Here is an 18,874-nt window from a genome sequence, read left to right as displayed (position 1 = left end):
ATGTCTTCACTCACTCTATGTGATATGGGTAGCACTAGATGAAGGAGCCACTTGTCCATCCTGTGGCTGGATGGAAGGCACCACACTGCCCTTGCTACAGAGGATGGAGATGAAGGCAGAAGATGAAGATGAAAAACATCACTGCCAGAACCATCCTAGCCAAGGGCACGATTTCATCGTAGTTCTGAAACATACTACGTGACCATGTGTAAAAAGCAAAGTCACACTGGAAAAATGTGATTTCCAAAGGTTAGAAAACCTTATGATCATTTATTATACGTCTGTATACAAAACAACACACTGGGTTCGAAACACAACATAGGTCATCTGAATTCATAATTAAATGCTGGAAATTAAGAGTCATCAATTTCTAAAGACCAAATAGAAAATGGTTAGGAAAGTGCTACTCTGGTATAGCTACCAAAAACTTCTCATTTAACAAACTAAAAAAACAGGAAAGGGCTTATGAAAGTTTCATCTTGACAACAGGTCAAAGACTAAGCAATAGCAAAATGCACACATCAATGCCAGAAACAATGAACCCATAACAGCGAGCAATTTAGAATTCAATCATGTTAGAATCATCATTTCACTACTACTTTTTTACACTCTATTACAAATGGTCAGTATATATGTAAAACCTCTTACCTTAAGAAGATTTGTCAAGTAATTCTTCAAAAATTCTTTAAGTCGTTTGTATAATTCCAAGCCAACAAACTGAGCTCCCCCAGGCGTCTGTCCCTTTTTTGATTTGGAAGGAGGGACACCAGCCCCTCGGGCTTGGTTTGACTGGTGAACACTCGTGCAGTAGTTGTAAACGTGACTTGGAGAAAAGTTAAGGAAATCAACGTGCATCATCAGTATCAACATTGATTAATACCAAAAGATGTTTAAAGAAAATATGTTCATACCAATATTTCCAATATAGCAACAAAAATCTATAAAAACTACAGCGGAAAAAAACTTCCAATCAACAGGGCAATAAGGCTGAAGTCAACCAGCCCCACTTACAAGCTTGTCCACAGGCCAGGGAGCAGCCTGCTGAGAACAGAGGAAGGTTCTGAGGAAGGTCGCCAAGGAAACACGGGGATCTTATCTTCTCAGATCACGTAATGCGACTGACCTTGTGGGATATTGTCCCGAGAGTGTATCAGAAGGCATGAAAAGAACTGGCCATTGGTACAAAGGTTCCAAACAAGAGACAGAAGCAATTACCTCCTTCAAGAAAACCAAAAAGCTCTAACCATAGTCTATTTTAATTCTTAGCTATATTTCTAGAAATATACATGATACATATCAAAATAACTAAAATTTTATTTTAAACTGATCAATCACAACAGAGCAAGGCTCCTGTGCTATTAGGAGGGACGGAGATGCTGGAGTCACAGAAGAGGCCCCTAAGTCGACAATAGCTCTGGGAGGCTGCCGAGCATGGGAAGATGGGCCGGCTAAGGCAGAAAACCACTCTACTTTGTTGTAACTTTTCATACTCTTTTAGTTCGTCTGCATGAAGTATTACTGGGCTAAAACTAATTGAAAGACAACAACACTGACTGAGAAAGAAAAATCCAGTAAGACAAAATATTCTGGCCTATTTGTTTCAAGTTAGTGGGTAAAGACTGAGGCAACTTCAAAAAATAACTCCATACTCCAGAATACGTTACAAATGGATTAAGAATTAAAATATACAAACCAAAACAATAAAACAAAGAAAATACACACAAACATTTTCCTGATCTCAGACTGGAGAAGGCTTTTCTCAGCAAAGTCATCAAAACACTTAATCTGAAATTGTGAAAACATTTTAGGGAAAGGTATCCTTAATGAGTTACTACCTTTAATCAATTAAAATAATCAAAAACAATGTGAAAAAGTTAACCTCCACGGGAACATGGGCAGAATATACCAACAGAAAATACCAAAGCTGAAAGAAATACATACAAATGGCCAAAAATCTGAAAACAAAACAAAAACAACAAAAAAATGAACAAACTTCAACCTCAGCAGTAATCAGAGAAGGATTCCTTAAAAACAGTGAATCATTTTATTAAATGTTTCAGATGCACTGAGAATGGCAGATTATAACACACGACGAACTCTCATAAATTCATGATCCAGTTTGGACAAATCTCATATTCCCATACTTGTCTCATTCCACTTACATTCCACCTCAACCTTTTAGGAAATTAAGTCGGGCAGATTTTGCAACGTGTGCCTCCTCCTCCTCCCTCATGCCAGTCCTCCTTCCACTTCCTCTAGGGGCAAAGAGCCCCGTGATTTGGTGCACAGCACTCCTGTGAATGTCTTCATAGCTTACTGCGAAACTGTACATGGTATTACTATCCCATCTGTACTCAAACGTTAGCTATGGTACAGATCTACAGGCAGCTATCCCTCTTCCTGTTGATGGGCCCTATTAATGATCACGTGGTGGGCTACAAGTTTGGGCACTGACAAAACTGCAAAGAACAGTACTATCAAGTTCCCTCACATATATGTTTAAGTTTCTCATAGCACAGAGTTGCCAGGTGACAGGAGGGCCACCATGCACTTGACTACACCTTGCCAGATGTGCTCTACAAGTCCTTAGGTGTCACCAGAGGTGCACACATTTCATTGCCTATAGTCTCTCCCACACATCCAAACCATGGCTCATCGCGGTTTTCTTTCTTTTTTTTTAATAAAGATTTTTTTTTATTTATTCATGGGAGACACACACAGAGAGAGGCAGAGACATGGGCAGAGGGAGAAGCAGGCTCCAAGCAAGGAGCCTGACGTGGGACTCGAACCTGGGAATCCTAGATCACGCCCTGAGCAGAAGGCAGGCGCTCAACCACTGAGCCCTCCGGCGTCCCTCGTCTCGGTTGTCATCAGCATTTCTCTGATTACAGGGAGATGGAGTAGCCTAGGAGTTTATTGTTTTTATTTCCTTTCCTGTACATTCTCTGTCCTATCTTTCACATTCTTTTCAAAAACAGTTTGCTTGGACACTGATGAGAGTAGAACATGATAGAACCACTCTGCAGTTTTTCCTGTGCAAAGGGTAACATTTTTAGATACATGCCTGGAATAGAATCCCACTCAGCAGTTTAAAAAATGAACTGTTACAAATCAGTTTTAAAAACCTGTTGAAGGGGGGATCCCTGGGTGGCTCAGAGGTTTAGCGCTGCCTTTGGCCCAGGGCGGGATCCTGGAGTCCCGGGATCAAGTCCCGCATCAGGCTCCCTACATGGAGCCTGCTTCTCCCTCTGCCTGTGTCTCTGACTCTCTCTGTGTGTCTCTCATGAATAAATAAATAAAATCTTTAACAAAAAAACAAACAAACAAAAAAACTTGTTAAAGGGAAAAAGCCAGCTATGTATGGTTCCATTCACATGAGATTAGGCTAAACTAATCTACTGATAGAAATCAGGAGTGATTTCTTCCTCCTTAGAGGGTGAAAATGGACCATCAGGGGCTCCAGGGAACTCTATGTATCTTGAGTAGGATATGGTTTACCTGGGTGTATAGATCTTTCAAAAAATTCAAACAATCTATTTAAGATCTGTGTACTTTGCAGTATGTGAATTTTGCCTGAAAAACATCTTTAAAAACAAGTATATTGGGGCGCCTGGGTGATTCAGTTGGTTAAGTGTCTGCTATTGGCTCAGGTCATGATCCCAGTGTCCTGGGATAGGGTATTAAGTTGGGCTCCATGCTCAGCAGGGAGTATGCTTGTCCCTCTCCCTCTGCCCCCTCCCCCTGCTCATGCTTGGTCTCTCTCAAATAAATATTAAAAAATAAGTATTACAGACCGACAAATACTGAGTTGCCACTTTGACTTGGCAGTTTACTATGAAAATCCCTGCTGTATCAATTATATAGTCCAGTTATTATCTTCTTGTAGTTTGTAGCCTAACTTTTTTTTATGAAAAGCACCATATAAAGAGAAATTCTTAATTTGTCATCAAGTTTATTCAAATTTTCTTTTACAGTTTACATTTTAATTCTTACTTAGGAAATCCTCTTCTCTGTCAAGGCACTAGTGCATTGTCTTTCACAACTGATTTCACACTGAGATTTCTAATCTAACTAAAGTAAAATTGTGTATGAAGAACAATTATAATTTCATATTTCCCTGCACGGCTATGCAATGGTTCACAAACCACATATGACATGGTCTATCCTTTCCCCACTCTAGGTATTACTATTTCTAGAAAGCCGTCCATTTCAGTGAAGTTTTCAAGTATACTTGCCCAGTTGTCTGAACTCTTAAAAAACCTGTTTTCTGTGATATATTTATTTTAAATGTTATGATTAATTGTGCAAAGAATCAGTTTGGGGGTTTTTACTTCTTTTTAAAAATGTACTTCTTTGTATTATTCTCTAGAAAACCCTGCCCTGATCTGTTAGCTTGGTATTTTTGTTCTTAATGTAAGCATTTAAAACAGATTTTCTTCTTCACACCACTCTGGGTACATCACTTAGGTCTGATATGCATGGGTTTCCCTTATTGTTCAGTTGTCTTTTCTCTTTTCCATTTTTTAGGTCTCTTAAGAGTTGTTTAGGATTTTTTAGATTTCCAAAGTGATTTTTTTTAACTTTTTAAAAAAACCCTTTAATTTCATTTTAGAATGAATCAGAGAATATTATTTCTTTGCTAGTTTCTTAAATATGTGATGAGACATATAGCTGAATGTGATTTTCTTTACATGTGCTTAAAAAAATATCCATTCTCTTACTGTTGAAAACAGGAACCCATTAGAGCATTCTGTTTTTCAAATCTTGGTCATTTGTCTGTTTATTAATTACTGAGAATTTTTTAATGGAAATCTTCCTAATTATAGATTTGCCAGTTTCTCTCTTATATGTCTCTGAAATACGTCATATATTTTGAGGCCCTGTTAACAAGTATATAAACTTTGAATAATATTCCTGATTATTTGTTTTTTTATTACTAGGAGGTAATCGTGGTCACTCTTCACAATCATGCCTCAGAAAATCCACCGGATCAGATGTATGGTTAGAATTTACCTCAATACGTTTGTTCCATTTCTTAATCTGCAATTTATATCTGCAACTTTATATCTCTCTTTCTTGGTGTGTCGATGCAAACCACAGCAAAATGCACTCTTTAAAATGGAGTCGGACAATTTCCGATGGATAAGTTTGGTTTTATCATAAAACCAAAATATAAATATACTGTTTTATACATTGCTATTTGGATTAATTTTTATCACCTTATTTTGTTTTGTATTTTCTTTTTCTTTCTATTGGATTGATGGATTTGTTATTCTGTCGTAGTTCTTACATCATTCTGGATTAATATACTTCATTTGGTTACCTAGAAATTTGACATGCATACTTTTTGCCTTCCACCAATTCCAGAAAATTCTCGGGTTGCCATCTCTTCAAATATTTCTGTTCTATTTTCCACTACAGGTATGTCAAACATTTTCATGTCACCTTCCATACCTCAATTCAGGTCTTCAGTTCTGTTCTATCACTTTATCTTTGTTCAAACTTTCTAGTTAATTGATTCTGAAAGAATCAATGTCAAATTTGCTGTTTACTTTAAACATTTTATTTCACACCTAGAGAATTTTCTGTTTCTCCCCCTTGGTTTCTTTCTTTTTTTTTTTTTCCTTGGTTTCTTTCTTTTTCTTTTTTTTTTTAATTTTTATTTATTTATGATAGTCACACAGGGAGAGAGAGAGAGAGGCAGAGACATAGGCAGAGGGAGAAGCAGGCTCCATGCACCGGGAGCCTGACGTGGGATTCGATCCTGGGTCTCCAGGATCACGCCCTGGGCCAAAGGCAGGAGCCAAACCACTGTGCCACCCAGGGATCCCCAACATTTCTATATGATTTAAGAGTCAAAAAAGCAATAACAAGGAAAATTATAAAATATTTTGAACTAAATAATAATGAAAATAAAACCTATCAAAATTTGTGGAACAAAGGTAAAAATTCTTTCGAGAAATTTATGCCTTTATATACTTACACTAGAAAAGGTAGGAGGACATTCTGGCAATGGTCCACAAATTGATATACATATCCAATGCAATCCCCATCGGCATCCCAGTTGGTTTCTTTGTAGAAGTGACAAGCTGGTTCTAAAATTCATATGAAATTGCAAGGAAACCCAAAACAACCTTGAAAAAACAAAGCTGGAGTACTCATACTTCAAGATTCCAAAACTTTCTACAAACCACAGTCATCAAGACAGAGAGGCACTGGCAAAGGACAGACATACAGATCAGTGGAACAGAACTGAGAATCCAGAAATAAACCCATGTGCCTGTGGACAAGGATTTTCTACCAAGGGGCCAAGGCCTTTCAATGGGGGAAAAGGGACTTTCAACAACTGGCGCTGGGACAACTAAGACAGGCACATGCAAATGAATGAATTTTCCACCTTATACTATAGAAACTCAAAATGGATCAAAGACCTAAACATGTACGCTAAAATTATAAACCATGTAGAAGACGACATAAGACTAAATCATGACCTTGGGATTAGCAAGGGATCCTTAGACATAACAACAAAAGGAGAAGCAACCAAAGGGGGGGGGGGAGTCAATGAATTGGACTTCATCAACATTTAAAACTTTTGCATCAAACAATCAAAAAAATGAAAAGTCAATCTACAGAATGGGAGAAAATATCTGTAGACCATGTATCTGATAAAGTATTTGTGTTTAGTATAAAAAACCCTTACAATTCAATAAAAAAGACAACCCAATTACAAAACAGGCAAAGGATCTTTCTTTTTAAAGATGAGAGAGAGCAGGGTGGGGGGTCAGAGGGAGAGGGACAAGCAGATTCCACACTGAGCATGGAACCCGACGTGGGGCTCGACCCCGGGACCCTGAGATCATGATCTGAGCCAAAATCAAGAGTTGGACGCTCAACCCTGTCACCTAGGCGCCCCAGGGCAAAAGATCTTAATTGACATTCATTCATTCATTCATTCATTCATTCGGGGGGGTGGGGCAGAGACACAGGCAGAGGGAGAAGCAGGCTCCATGCAGGGAGCCTGACGCGGGACTCGATCCTCGTTCTCCAGGATCACACCCCGGGCTGCAGGCAGTGCTAAACCGCTGAGCCACCTGGGCTGCCCTTAACTGACATTTCTCTAAGCAAGGTATAAAAACTGCCAATAGATACATCATTAGTCATTAGGAAAACATATCAAAACCACAATGAGTAATTCATATCCATTAGGATGGCTGGAATCAAAAAGATACCAAGTGTCGGTCAGGATATAGAGAACCTGGAACCCACACACAGCTTGAGGGCAAGTAAATGGTACGGGCCACTTTGGAAAAGTTATGCAAAACAGTTAACTTAGAGCTACCATCTGATCCAGAAATGCTGCTTCTGGGTATCTACCCAAGAGTATGAAAATATATGTCCATATAAACACTTGTTCACAGATGTTTAGAGCAGCACTATTTATAACAGCAAAGAGGCAGAAACAACCCAAATGGTCATTAATTGATGAACAAAATGTACATCCATTCAGTGTAATATTACATAGCCACAAACATGAATGAAATATTGATATATGCTACGACATGGATGAAGCTTGAAAACATTATGGTAAACGGAAGATGCCAGTCACAGAAGACCACAGGGATTAGTCTGCTCAGGATGCTCTAACAAAATATAGACTGGCTGGCTTAAACAAAAGATAAATTACTAGGGGTAGAGAGATTAGAGAGATTAAGAGGATGGTAACTAAAGGGTACAGGGTTTGTTAGGTCATGAAAATGGTTCTAAAATTTCTTAGTGACAGTTGAGCACATCTGAATATATTAAAAACCACTGAAAACCCACTTAAATGGGTGAATTACAAGGTATGTGAGTTGTATCTTGATAAAATCATTATTAAAAAATTCAATGCAATCCCAATCTTTAATCCTGGCAGTTTTTAGAGTAGAATTTGACAGCTAAATATAAAATGTACAGAGAAATGCAAAGGACCTACAATAACTGGTATGTGTGTGGGGGGAGACAAAGTTGGAAGATTTATACTACCTGACTTCCAAGAGTTTTCATAACGCGACAGGAATCAAGAAACAAAAAATGAAAATAGCAACATCCCATATAAATACAGATGCAAAAAATATTTCACAAAACATTACTTAGATATTATTCCTTTAGGATGGGTATATTGATCAATGAAACAATATGCTAGAAATAGAACCATACTTATATTGTCACAGATTTAACAAAGGCACCAAAGTAATCTATTGGGGACAAGTCTTTTCTACACATGAGGCTGAAATAAAAATGGAAGCCATATGGTGGAAAAATTAACCTCAAGCCTATCTCACATATACAAAAGTTTACTCGATGAACTATAGACTTAAATGTAAAAGCCCAAACCATAAAACTTTATGAGAAAAACATATTATCTTTCTGACCTAGGGAAAGGCTTCTTATAGGTCATAGAAGGCAGTAACTGTAGGAAAAAAAAATAGGTTTCCTCAAAATAAAAAACACCTTCTCATCCAAAGACACCATTAAGAAAAGGAACAGCAAGGCTTAGATAGGGAGAAATATGAGCAAAACCCATGTGACAAAACAGTGGTGCCCTGAATACAGAAACAATTCCTACAACTCAATGATAAAAAGACTTGGATACCACACAGGGATCCCTGGGTGGTGCAGTGGTTTAGCGCCTGCCTTTGGCCCAGGGCGCGATCCTGGAGACCTGGGATTGAATCCCATGTCGGGCTCCTGGTGCATGGAGCCTGCTTCTCCCTCTGCCTGTGTCTCTGCCTCTCTCTCTCTCTCTCTGTGTGTGACTATCATAAATAAATAAACATTTAAAAAAAATAAATAAAAAAAATAAAAATAAATAAAAATAAAAAAGAGACATAAGCTAGAATAAACATCTGACAGAACAGGAAAATAAAATAAGATACAAAATCATAATATCTAAGCCAGATCCTAAAATCTACCTAAACAAAGTGACCTATCACTTGTCAACAAAGTGACAGAAAAAACCACACTACACATTTGGAGGGCTATATGTCAAAAGTAATTTTTATTTCAGTGTATTTATCTGCAGCATTTCTAAAAGCATTCAGGTAACAACCAATTTGTAATTGTGACTAAAATACAAATATTATCAAAGTAATCAAGGAAAAGCAAAAAAAATTTTTTTTCTATTGTCTCTAACAAAGATGCTTATCTTCGGGGACAAAAGAACAACAAGTGGCTAGCTATGAGCTAAAAATGGGGGTATGGTCAGGAGATCATTTCTGTTCCCTCAGAGGGATGGTTCAGAGCAAGTTCTCTGCAAGGATCAATTACTATTCACATAAAAAACAAAAACCTTACAGTTATATGTTAATTTACAATTGAGTATTTGTGTTAAAGGTGATTTTCAAGTTAATATAAACAACCATTTTCTGTACAAGTGTGTGTGTGCGTGCGCACATGCACGCAGATAACACACAGAGGGATGTGCCCAAAAGAGCAGCTGCGAGGACCACTAGTGTGGCCCTGACTTGAATGGAAGATGGAAGGAAAGGAGGTATACTTTTCATTATGTGCCTTTTTGGACTTCTAAATCTTACATGATTATTGATCTGAAAAACAAAAATTCCATTTTAAAAAGTCCCCAAATACATCTATTTTGGGGTTCATGTAGGTTTTTCCTCCCAGGAGCTGCAATCCACAAAGTGAATGGCTGTGTGCAATTGCGGAAGAGTCCAGCCTAAAGCCTGGCTACTCCTCATGAAAACTGCTGGCCTAGGCAACTTTTACTTACTGTTTTTTGTGAAGAGGAAACTTTAGACACAAAGCTTATACAGAAGATAATAATAGGTGTATACTTTTTTTTTTTTTTAAGAGGGAAGGTAGGGGAGGGGCAGAGGAAGAAGAGAGAGAATCCTCAAGCACACTCCTGGCTGAGCATGGACCCCAACGCTAGGTTAGATCTCACGACCCTGGGATCAGGACCTGACCGAAGCCAAGAGTTGGGCACTTAACCAACTGAGCCACCCAGGCATCCCTAGGTGTAGATTTTTTAGGGAGCAGTGAACCACCTCTTATAAAAAATGGCACCAATTGTGCTTTGAATCCAGGCTGAGTCAGCAGAAAGGCAAGGAACACAGCCCACACATTTGGACACACTCTTTGACAACACACAATATTCAGCTTTTCACAATTTTTAGCTTTGAATCAGCTGTACTATGGGGGGAAATGTTATCAGAAAAGGAAAAAGCAGGTTCTTCATGTGTATCAGAAGCTGTTTGAGAGAAGTCATCTATCCAGGGAAACTAGTCCTTCCCTGAGTCACCCCGGAGTCAGATGTGAAGAAAGACACTGTTGGAGTATTTCCAGTGTAGCATCTGGAAGGGAAAATAATCCATATTGAAATAATTCTGAAATGGATGCACTCCTGAATTACTAGGTGTGGCCTTTTTCTGGGAAAACCACAGCCCTCACGCTTCCAGATGCTTTCTTTCCCTCTGCATGAAGTGGGGGTCCTTCTGTTACTCCGCTTCCAGAGACCACACTGACCACGTGCCATTCCAACACATGAACAACTACGTGTTAATGCATCATTTACTTTAGATGAAGAGTATAAAAACAAAATAAATATGACGAATATTTAGAAGAAAATGGGTCACATCTAAGATTACTTTTAAACCAAAAACAACTAAAATAGATTATGAGGATAAGCTAAATATGGGAATAAGAGGAAACCATCAAGAGGTAAAAATAAACTAAAAATCTAAAAGGTAATGAAATAGAAGCTCCATTCAGGAGTCAATGGGTTAGTTGTTTTTATGTAAGGCAGCCAGAATCTAATAAACCCGTATATTTGACTTTTAAAACTTTTGAGAGTCTCTTTAAAAAAGTTCACTGGAGATTCTTCGGTAACACAGCCAAAGGCAGAAAATATATGAGGAATGAGCAGACATGGGGTCTCTCGGCGCCAGCAGGCCAGTAAGTGGTAGGTAGTATGACAGTTTGTATTGAAGAGCCACGCCTGGTTGTGCCTCTACAACAGGCCGTACAACTCCTCTGTCACCACAGAAGTGTTCAATCATTTGCCAGGCCATCCCTCTGCATGACTGGTAGGGACAAGTCACTGAAAGGGGTCACATCTGATGCAGAGGGGTCTAAGGCAAAGCCACACACGTGCACACATTCCTGCAGATGTTTCCAGAGCACCTTCCCTGCTGCAGGGACTATAAAGGAATGGCTTGTCTCCCACTGCAGGAGTGGTCCGCACACATCCACCTGTAAGACCAAGGAATGATGCCAGTGCTTCGGGGAGACATGGGGGACTCCAATGACTGTCACCTCCAGCACCACGCCTTCAACTCACACACCTCTGGGGAACCTCTCCACGAATTTTAGTTACCACCAAACTCACATGATTTTCATTTTCTAAAATAGAAGTTAATTCAATTCAAGAAGCAAAACGAAACAGAACGATTTTCCACCACCACTTCTTACCCAACTGAAACTTAAGAGTGGAATTTAAACAGTTAAAATTAAAATCATTAAAAATCATTTGGAAAGACTACACTAGAAGTTGCATTTAAAACATTAAAAATACTTCCTATATTCCTATAGGAATTGACATCACATGTCAACAAATGTATCACCCGTACAAATATGCAAGAGCCCCAAGACCACCTACCATTTGGTACAGTTGGTCTGTAAAGTTGTAAAAGAATCAAATTCTCACTCAGCTATTGTTAGGTATGGTTCTAAAAAGGGATAGCCCATGTGAAGCAACTTTACATCCACAGCATATTTCAAAAGCAAACTCTGCTTGCAACTGAAATTGTGACTATAAAATTTGAAAATGCTCAGTGTTCTAAATAGGTGTAAGATGAATCAAATTTAAAAGGAGGGGTGCCTGAGTAGCTCAGGGTCATGCTCAGTGGGGAGTCGGCTTGAAGATGCTCTCTCTGCCCATCCCCCTGCTTGTGCTCTCTCTCTCAAAATAACGATATATCTTCAAATTTAGAATGAGAAAACCTGAACATATCATGTTTATAGTAATAAAAACAAAAAGTTGCTTTTAGAGGCAACTATGCAATATAATTTGTGGGTTCTCTCTCAAAGATAAATATGATTTGTCAACCCTAGAAACTATTTTAATAGTATAAGGTCAGCAGTGACAGGTAGACTTTTATGGGCAGGTATAACTAGGACTCCATTTGCATAATAAAAAATAATAAACTATTTTTTAAATTTTTATTTATTCATTCATGAGAGATACAGAGAGGCAGAGACACAGGCAGAGGGAGAAAGAAGCAGGCTCCCTGCAGGGAATCCGATGTAGAACTCAATCCTAGGACCTCAGGATCATAGTCTGAGCCAAAGGCAGACTCAACTGCTGAGCCACCCAGGTGTCCCAAATAAACTACTTTAATATGCACGTTCTATACTGAAAATCTTAAAAAGCACAAAAGAACATTTGAAAATTTATCATCGGGCAGCCCAGATGGCTCAGCGGTTTAGTGCCGCCTTCAGCCCAGGGCTTGATCCTGGTGTCCCGGGATGGAGTCCCACATTGGGCTCCTGCATGGAGCCTGCTTCTCCCTCTCCCTGTATCTCTGCGCCTCTCTCTCTCTCTGTGTGTGTGTGTGTGTGTGTGTGTGTCTCTCATGAATAAATAAATAAATAAAATCTTAAAAAAAAAATCTCAGGGTCCTGGGATCGAGCCCCATGTGGGGCTCCCTGCTCAGCCCAGAGTCTGCTTCTCCTCCTCTCTCTGCTCCTCCCCCCACCCTCGTTCATCTCGCATACTTGCATACGTTAATAAATAAAACTTAAAAAAAAAAAAGATGAAAATGTCCAAATACAATCGGACTAGGTGGTTACTTCAAAGTAGACATGGATCATCATCAATCTACTGTGCAAAGAATTTGTTATTCTTTTGGCCCAATCTGCTTTTCTGTGAGATTTTAAGTTTCTACAAAGCTAAGAGAATTTTGCAGCAGGCAGGCCAAGGAGGTAGAAAGGCCACTACCTGGAATATCCCCCGTGTGCCCAGAGCTCCTGTAGGAGAGCTGGCAAGAGGCTAAGTGTGTCAACCTGAGAAGAATGACGCAGCAGCTGGGACATGCCCGCACAGCTGGTAGGTACTGCAGCAGCAGCAGGACCAGCATGTCCTGGCATGTTATCCCTGCAAAGCATATGCTACAGGCAGCCAAGGGCTCAGCAGATTTTACTATAGGTGGAAAAGTGCCCCCAACTCCAGGGATGGTGAACTGTGTCAAAGAACATCAGGACGGAGATTAAATATGAATCCCAAGTATGCTCATTTGTAACCTCTTGAGAGGTAAACAGCCAAGACTAGGAAACAGGAAAGGGATTCTTAGTGTACCGGTTCGGGAAAAAGACGACTTTGGAAAAAAGAGGCTAAGAAACAGAATAAACTATTTCAGCCCACAGCACTACAGGGTTTAAAAGCACTACAGGGTTTAAAAGACCAGAAACTTCAAGACTGACGAGAACTTATGGAGGCATACGGGGAAAAAAAAAAAAGAAAGACCTCAACCTGCAGGTTTCTCTTGATTCCAAGGGAAGGCAAAATCATGATTTGAGTGTTCGCAGACCAAAATTAAAAAGGATTTTGGTTGAAGACGAGGGGCAGGTAGATCTGGGGCCTGGCAAAAACAGAAACTAACCACACAGCCTGGTAGACAGACTTGATCACATGGGCTGCTCTCAGTTATGCCACAAGGACCCGCACATCATCCTGCACCCCCTTCATAAATATCTGCTACATTAATCAAGACCACGCTTGTTTTGAACCAAGCATGACACCTCAAGCATGATGGTGTCAATAAACTAAATAAGAAATGACATGACTTATTTCAAGTTCAAAAGAAAGAACATCTGCTGTTATCTACCCCTGTTACATATCCACCCATACAGAATGCATTCCTTTATTTTACTGCCAAAAAATCCCCAAAACACTTCACCACTGTATTGTATCTACAGCTGACCCTGGCTTGAACAACAGAAGTTTGAACTGCATAGGATGATTCAATTTAAGTGTGGATTTGTTTTCAATAAGTACAGTACAGTACTATGAATGTATTTTCTCCTCCTTATGATTTTAATATTTTTTTCTACCTTGCTGTATTGTGAGAACAGACGAAACAACACACAGAACACACAAAATATGTGTTACCTGACTGTTTATGTTCTCAGTAAGGCTTCCAGTTGACAGCAGGCTATTAAGTTTTTGGGGAGTCAAGTGACACGCAGAGCTCGGACTGCACAAGAGGTCAACACCCCAACACCCGTGTTGTTCAAAGGTCAACTGTGTAGTATGTAAGACATCACAGAAAGTTGCAACCGAACAGGCAGGCATGCAGCGAGGAGAAAGGGCTTGAGACTAAAACTTGAGAAGAAAAAGGAAGCCTTTGAGCAGTGGCTGGAAACAAAGTGGACTGAACTAGACCTTTCGGACTGCAGATGCTCTCGGGCTTTTTTCTTTCCAAAAATACTGTTCTCTTTCCCTTGCCATCTTGAGTTAAAAAGTCAAGAAAAACGTTTACACTGTATAATAAGGCTCCAAGAATATTTGTGTCATATTCCGAAGCAAGACACTTTCTCGAGAAAGCATGTCACATATGTTTCTCCAGCATAAACAAAGGGTAAAAACCTAGCTGTTAGCTTCCAGCCAGAGTCAGGAAGGAAAAGGATCCCTCTTTTCTCTCAACCAGCTTCCCTCTCCCCCATTTCTGACCCATTCTCCTTCAGCAACTAATGACCAGGATTGTCTGACTCTGAAGAGTGAACAGTGGGGTACACAGTCTGCTCCTCCTTCCCGGAACCCAAAGCACCTGCCAACCGGCAACGGAATCAATTGTCAGCATCAGATGTCACTGTAAACCAGCCCGTAGGAGACGATCTGAAGAGGCGATTCAGTAAGTGGTTACAGGAGAGACTGAACATACACCCGGAGAGAAAACTTTAAAAAAGATCTATTGCATCATGCAAACTGAGGCGGGGCTAGAGCTCGCAGCAGTGTTGGAGGCAGTGCTAGGTCTTGGAACACTTCAACAGAAGTGAAGATGTGCTTCAGAAAGAGGTGTCTGCTGCCCCAAAGTTCTCATTCTGACAATAATGACACTGAGACTAAAAATGCAGGTGAGGGGGGAGTGTGCTTGAGAATTTGCAATAATTAATACAAGTAGACAGGGGCACCTGGGTGGCTCAGTCAGTTAAGTGTCTGACCTCGGCTCAGGCCATAGTCTCAGGGTCTTGGGATCGAGCCCTGCATTGGGCTCCCTGCTCAGTGCGGAGCCTGCTTCTCCCTCTTCATCTACCACTCCCCCTGCTCGTGCTCTCTTTCAAATAAGTAAATAAAATCTTTAAAACTGTGGCTGCTACTCATAAATATCTAAAGAATTAATGTAAAATATTTCAGAGTCAGGCTAGCCTCTCCACTCTTAATAAATGTATGAAGCCATTACGTTCTCAAAACTGGGAGGAAAAGAATGCTCAATTGTAGAGTAGTATTCCCCCCAAAATTTTAAAACTGAAGAACTACATATTATAATTATTTGTAGAATGCAAGAATTCAGTAATTGCTGCAAGCGGACAAAGTCTCTACATTCTAGAGTTCTAAAAGCCTAACACCTTGGACAAAGGACCAATCTGATTCAGCCAAAAATGACATATTAAGAAATTCTCCAGAGACAAATCAGCAGGTACATGTCCATGGTCTCCATCGGGGCTTCCCTGATTTTTCTGCACACCAGAAATCCAGCCAAGTGCCTTGTCTCACCACTGGAATCATCTTCAGCTGTATTACTTACAAGATTAAAAAAACAAAAGCCGTGCACTTAAAAGCAAGTCACAGCCCTCTTGAGTGGAGTCATGTCCTCTCATTTGTCAGAGATTCTATTCTTGAAGGTTTTCTGTATCTTATGATCTAGCAATCCCACTCCTAGCCATCTACCCAAGGTAACTGAAAACACTTGTCTACACAAAAATTCACCTATACTATTTCTAACAGCATCGTTCAGGAAGAGCCAGAGAGTGGAAACACCCCAGATGGCCCATGACTGACGAGTGGATAAACAGAATGCAGCATCTACCCACCCGATGCCGCAGTAGAAAGGAATGACATGCTGACACACAATACAACAAGGATGGAACCTGAAAACACTGTGCTGAGTAAAAAAAGCCAGTCTAAAAAGGCTACATACTGTGCAATCCATCAGAAAGGTCCAGAATAGGCAAATGCATCAAGGCAGAAAGTAGATTAGTGGTTGCCAAGACCCAGGGGAGGGAGAATGGAAAGTGACTGCGGATGGGTAAAGTCTTCCTCTGGGGGCGATGGAAATAGTCCACAATTAGACAATGTCAATGGCTGCAGAGCTTTGGGAATACACTAAAAACACTGTATTAAAGAAGGGTGAATTTTTTCACACCCACGTAGGGACACACATACACAATAGGGTGAATTCTGTAGTATGTGAGGTGTATCTCAATTAAGCGGTTTGTAAATGTATGTGCCTGTATGAATGTGTACTCTAATTAGCTTTAAGTTAATTCTGAGCTAGACATGTAGCTTCATATCTATTTAATGTTAATTTTGGGGAAAAGATTCTAAAATATCAGCACGGCTGATGGTATATTGGAATATCACAAAACCAAGTTTGACAATTACTGATACATACTAAAAATTTACACGTGAGTCTCCACTGAACTAACAACTTTATAAACTACTAGAACCAGTAACAATCTGCTCTCTACTGAGTTAGCGTAAATTTTATCTTCTTTTATTTGATTGGAATCAAGAAACTCCGCAAGTTAAAAAGTATATCACAAGTAGGTAATAGAGACCAGGAGCTACATCTTTTACACCCTCGTGACATCTGCAGCATTCAGGCAGCCCCTTGCATACACTATGCACCACATAATGCGTGAGTGAAATGCTTTACTACCATATTTGTAAAACAAGGTCATAAAAGTTAAGACTTTTTGCTCTATGTGGTAACCCTTTAGAGGAAGGTCAGCAAACTGCTCCCATCAAGGGCCAGACAGCAGGTATTTCTGACTTTGTGAACCAGACCATTTCTGATGCAACGACTCTGCTCAGCCCCCAAAGCATGAAGGTGGCTGCAGACAATACAGAGACCCAGGCTCCCTTGCTTTAACCAGCACAGTCCAACAGAACTTTCTGCAAAACAGAACTTTCTGCAATGACAAAAGTAGTTCGCCACCTACAAGCACTTGAAATACAGATAGCATGACTTAGGAACTGTTAATTTTAGTGACTACAAATGTGAACAGCCATATGTAGCGAATAACTCCTACCAAACAGCATTGCTCAAGACTAACCAACTAGCCAATTTCACCTCTGGTCAAAAAACTTAAAGAGTGAGTTAATTTTTAAAGTTAAAAAAGAACTCCGATTGTGTCTCAGAATGAACTGGAAAGAGGAAAACACGATGTAAAATTTCTAGCAATTCATAGATCACACTATAGGAAATAATAAAAATTCTAAGCAAATTAATTGCAGCTCAAGCAGTAGGATACGTGTAGAGTTCCATGTATCTGGATTTCGCCATACTTTGTCTGGTATATACTTGCTGGATTCCAGCTCTGAGGTCGTCCCATATCTGGTCGAGGCCGATCTGCTTCAGTCCATGAGGATTCTGACTCCGGTTCGAGGACATTGTGAGTAATATTCTGAAGTCGTCCAGTGTAGCAATCCTTATGCAAAGTACAGCTAATTCTCCATTAGATGAAAATATACAGTATCATTCCAAATTTATTCACAGCAGCTCAGAAAGGATGTCCTTTAAATGCAGAGAATGAAATCTCATTGCAGGCAGACCTGAAGAAGAAATAAAGTGAATTAATGAATTCTTTCTTGACATCCCAGGGTGGGTAAGAGGGTACCTGCCGCATAGATAGAAACATTCAGTCTACAGGCTTTAGTTGGCACCACACTCATCTACAGAACACTTCTCTTTCTCTGTGCATACAAAATCATATGATCTACGTACACAAATATGCTTAGAGATTTAGTTTGGAATCATACGAATTCATAAGAAAAGTGCTCACAAGAAAAGCTGTGTGGAACTCTGTAGAAGCACAACTAATACTGTTGCCTTTCTTTGCCTTCTGAAGGTATCAAAACCCAAAGGAAACTCCCAAAAAGAGAAGCACAAATACCTAAAAAGTAGGAAAACCCAGCCAGCACCAGCACCCCACCTGATAGTGTGGTCGGGATGGTAGTACCACCTGGTACTATTACCTCTTTAAAACTACACGCCTTCCTAACACTTAATTTTCCCCTAAGGGGAAAGAAATTATCACTTACATTCCCTAGACTCACACACAGTTCAGTTAATTCTATCTTAGATAAGCCAGGCACCTCATACCCATCGAGATGCTCTTTTAATTCCTAGCAGCAACTGAGAAAAACTTTCTACTCCTCCCATTTTTACCTTCTCCTCCCCATACCGTGTCCACTGGGCACCATCATAGTAACTTCAAGTAAATGGATTACTATGGGGCCAATTCAACCTTCTTTCTTCAAACCTCTACATGCCAGTGACTCACAGAATGAAGTTTATCACCAGCCCAGACAGCTCCTCTGAGGCCCAGACCCAGCTCTACACCCAAGTGTCCACTTCACATCTCCTCCGGCAGGTCTCTGGCTGAACTCAGGGACCATCCCCAGCTCTACCGCTCACCAGTGTTGCCCAGCTCCGTAAGGGGCAGCTCCATGTATCCACGTGTCAGAAACTTGGGAATAATTCTAATGCCTCATTCCTATTCTTTCGCATTCCAGTGCTACTCATTTTAACCTTTGGGGTCATGTCACATCCACTCACTACCTCCTCTTCCTCTCCCAGTGGATGACAACAACGAC

At 40.1% G+C, this 18,874-nt stretch overlaps 1 protein-coding gene across 9 annotated transcripts in view; it reads right to left on the bottom strand.

Moving 5' to 3' along the window:
* CUL1 (cullin 1) overlaps positions 1-18,874 on the bottom strand; it is a 92,995-nt gene that overhangs the window by 39,220 nt on the left and 34,901 nt on the right. For all 9 annotated transcript variants that reach the window (XM_072777589.1, XM_072777587.1, XM_072777585.1 and 6 more), the window contains 2 exons: positions 17,530-17,830; positions 649-823 (listed from right to left, as the gene is read on the bottom strand). In XM_072777589.1, the coding sequence (XP_072633690.1) occupies positions 649-823; positions 17,530-17,669 (315 nt within the window). In that variant the 5' untranslated portion in view covers positions 17,670-17,830. The remainder of the gene's footprint in view (positions 1-648; positions 824-17,529; positions 17,831-18,874) is intronic.

The sequence above is a fragment of the Canis lupus genome, chromosome 15, assembly GCF_048164855.1.
Source record: "Canis lupus baileyi chromosome 15, mCanLup2.hap1, whole genome shotgun sequence".
Lineage (NCBI taxonomy): Eukaryota > Metazoa > Chordata > Mammalia > Carnivora > Canidae > Canis > Canis lupus.
This window is presented reverse-complemented; position numbering and strand designations above follow the sequence as displayed.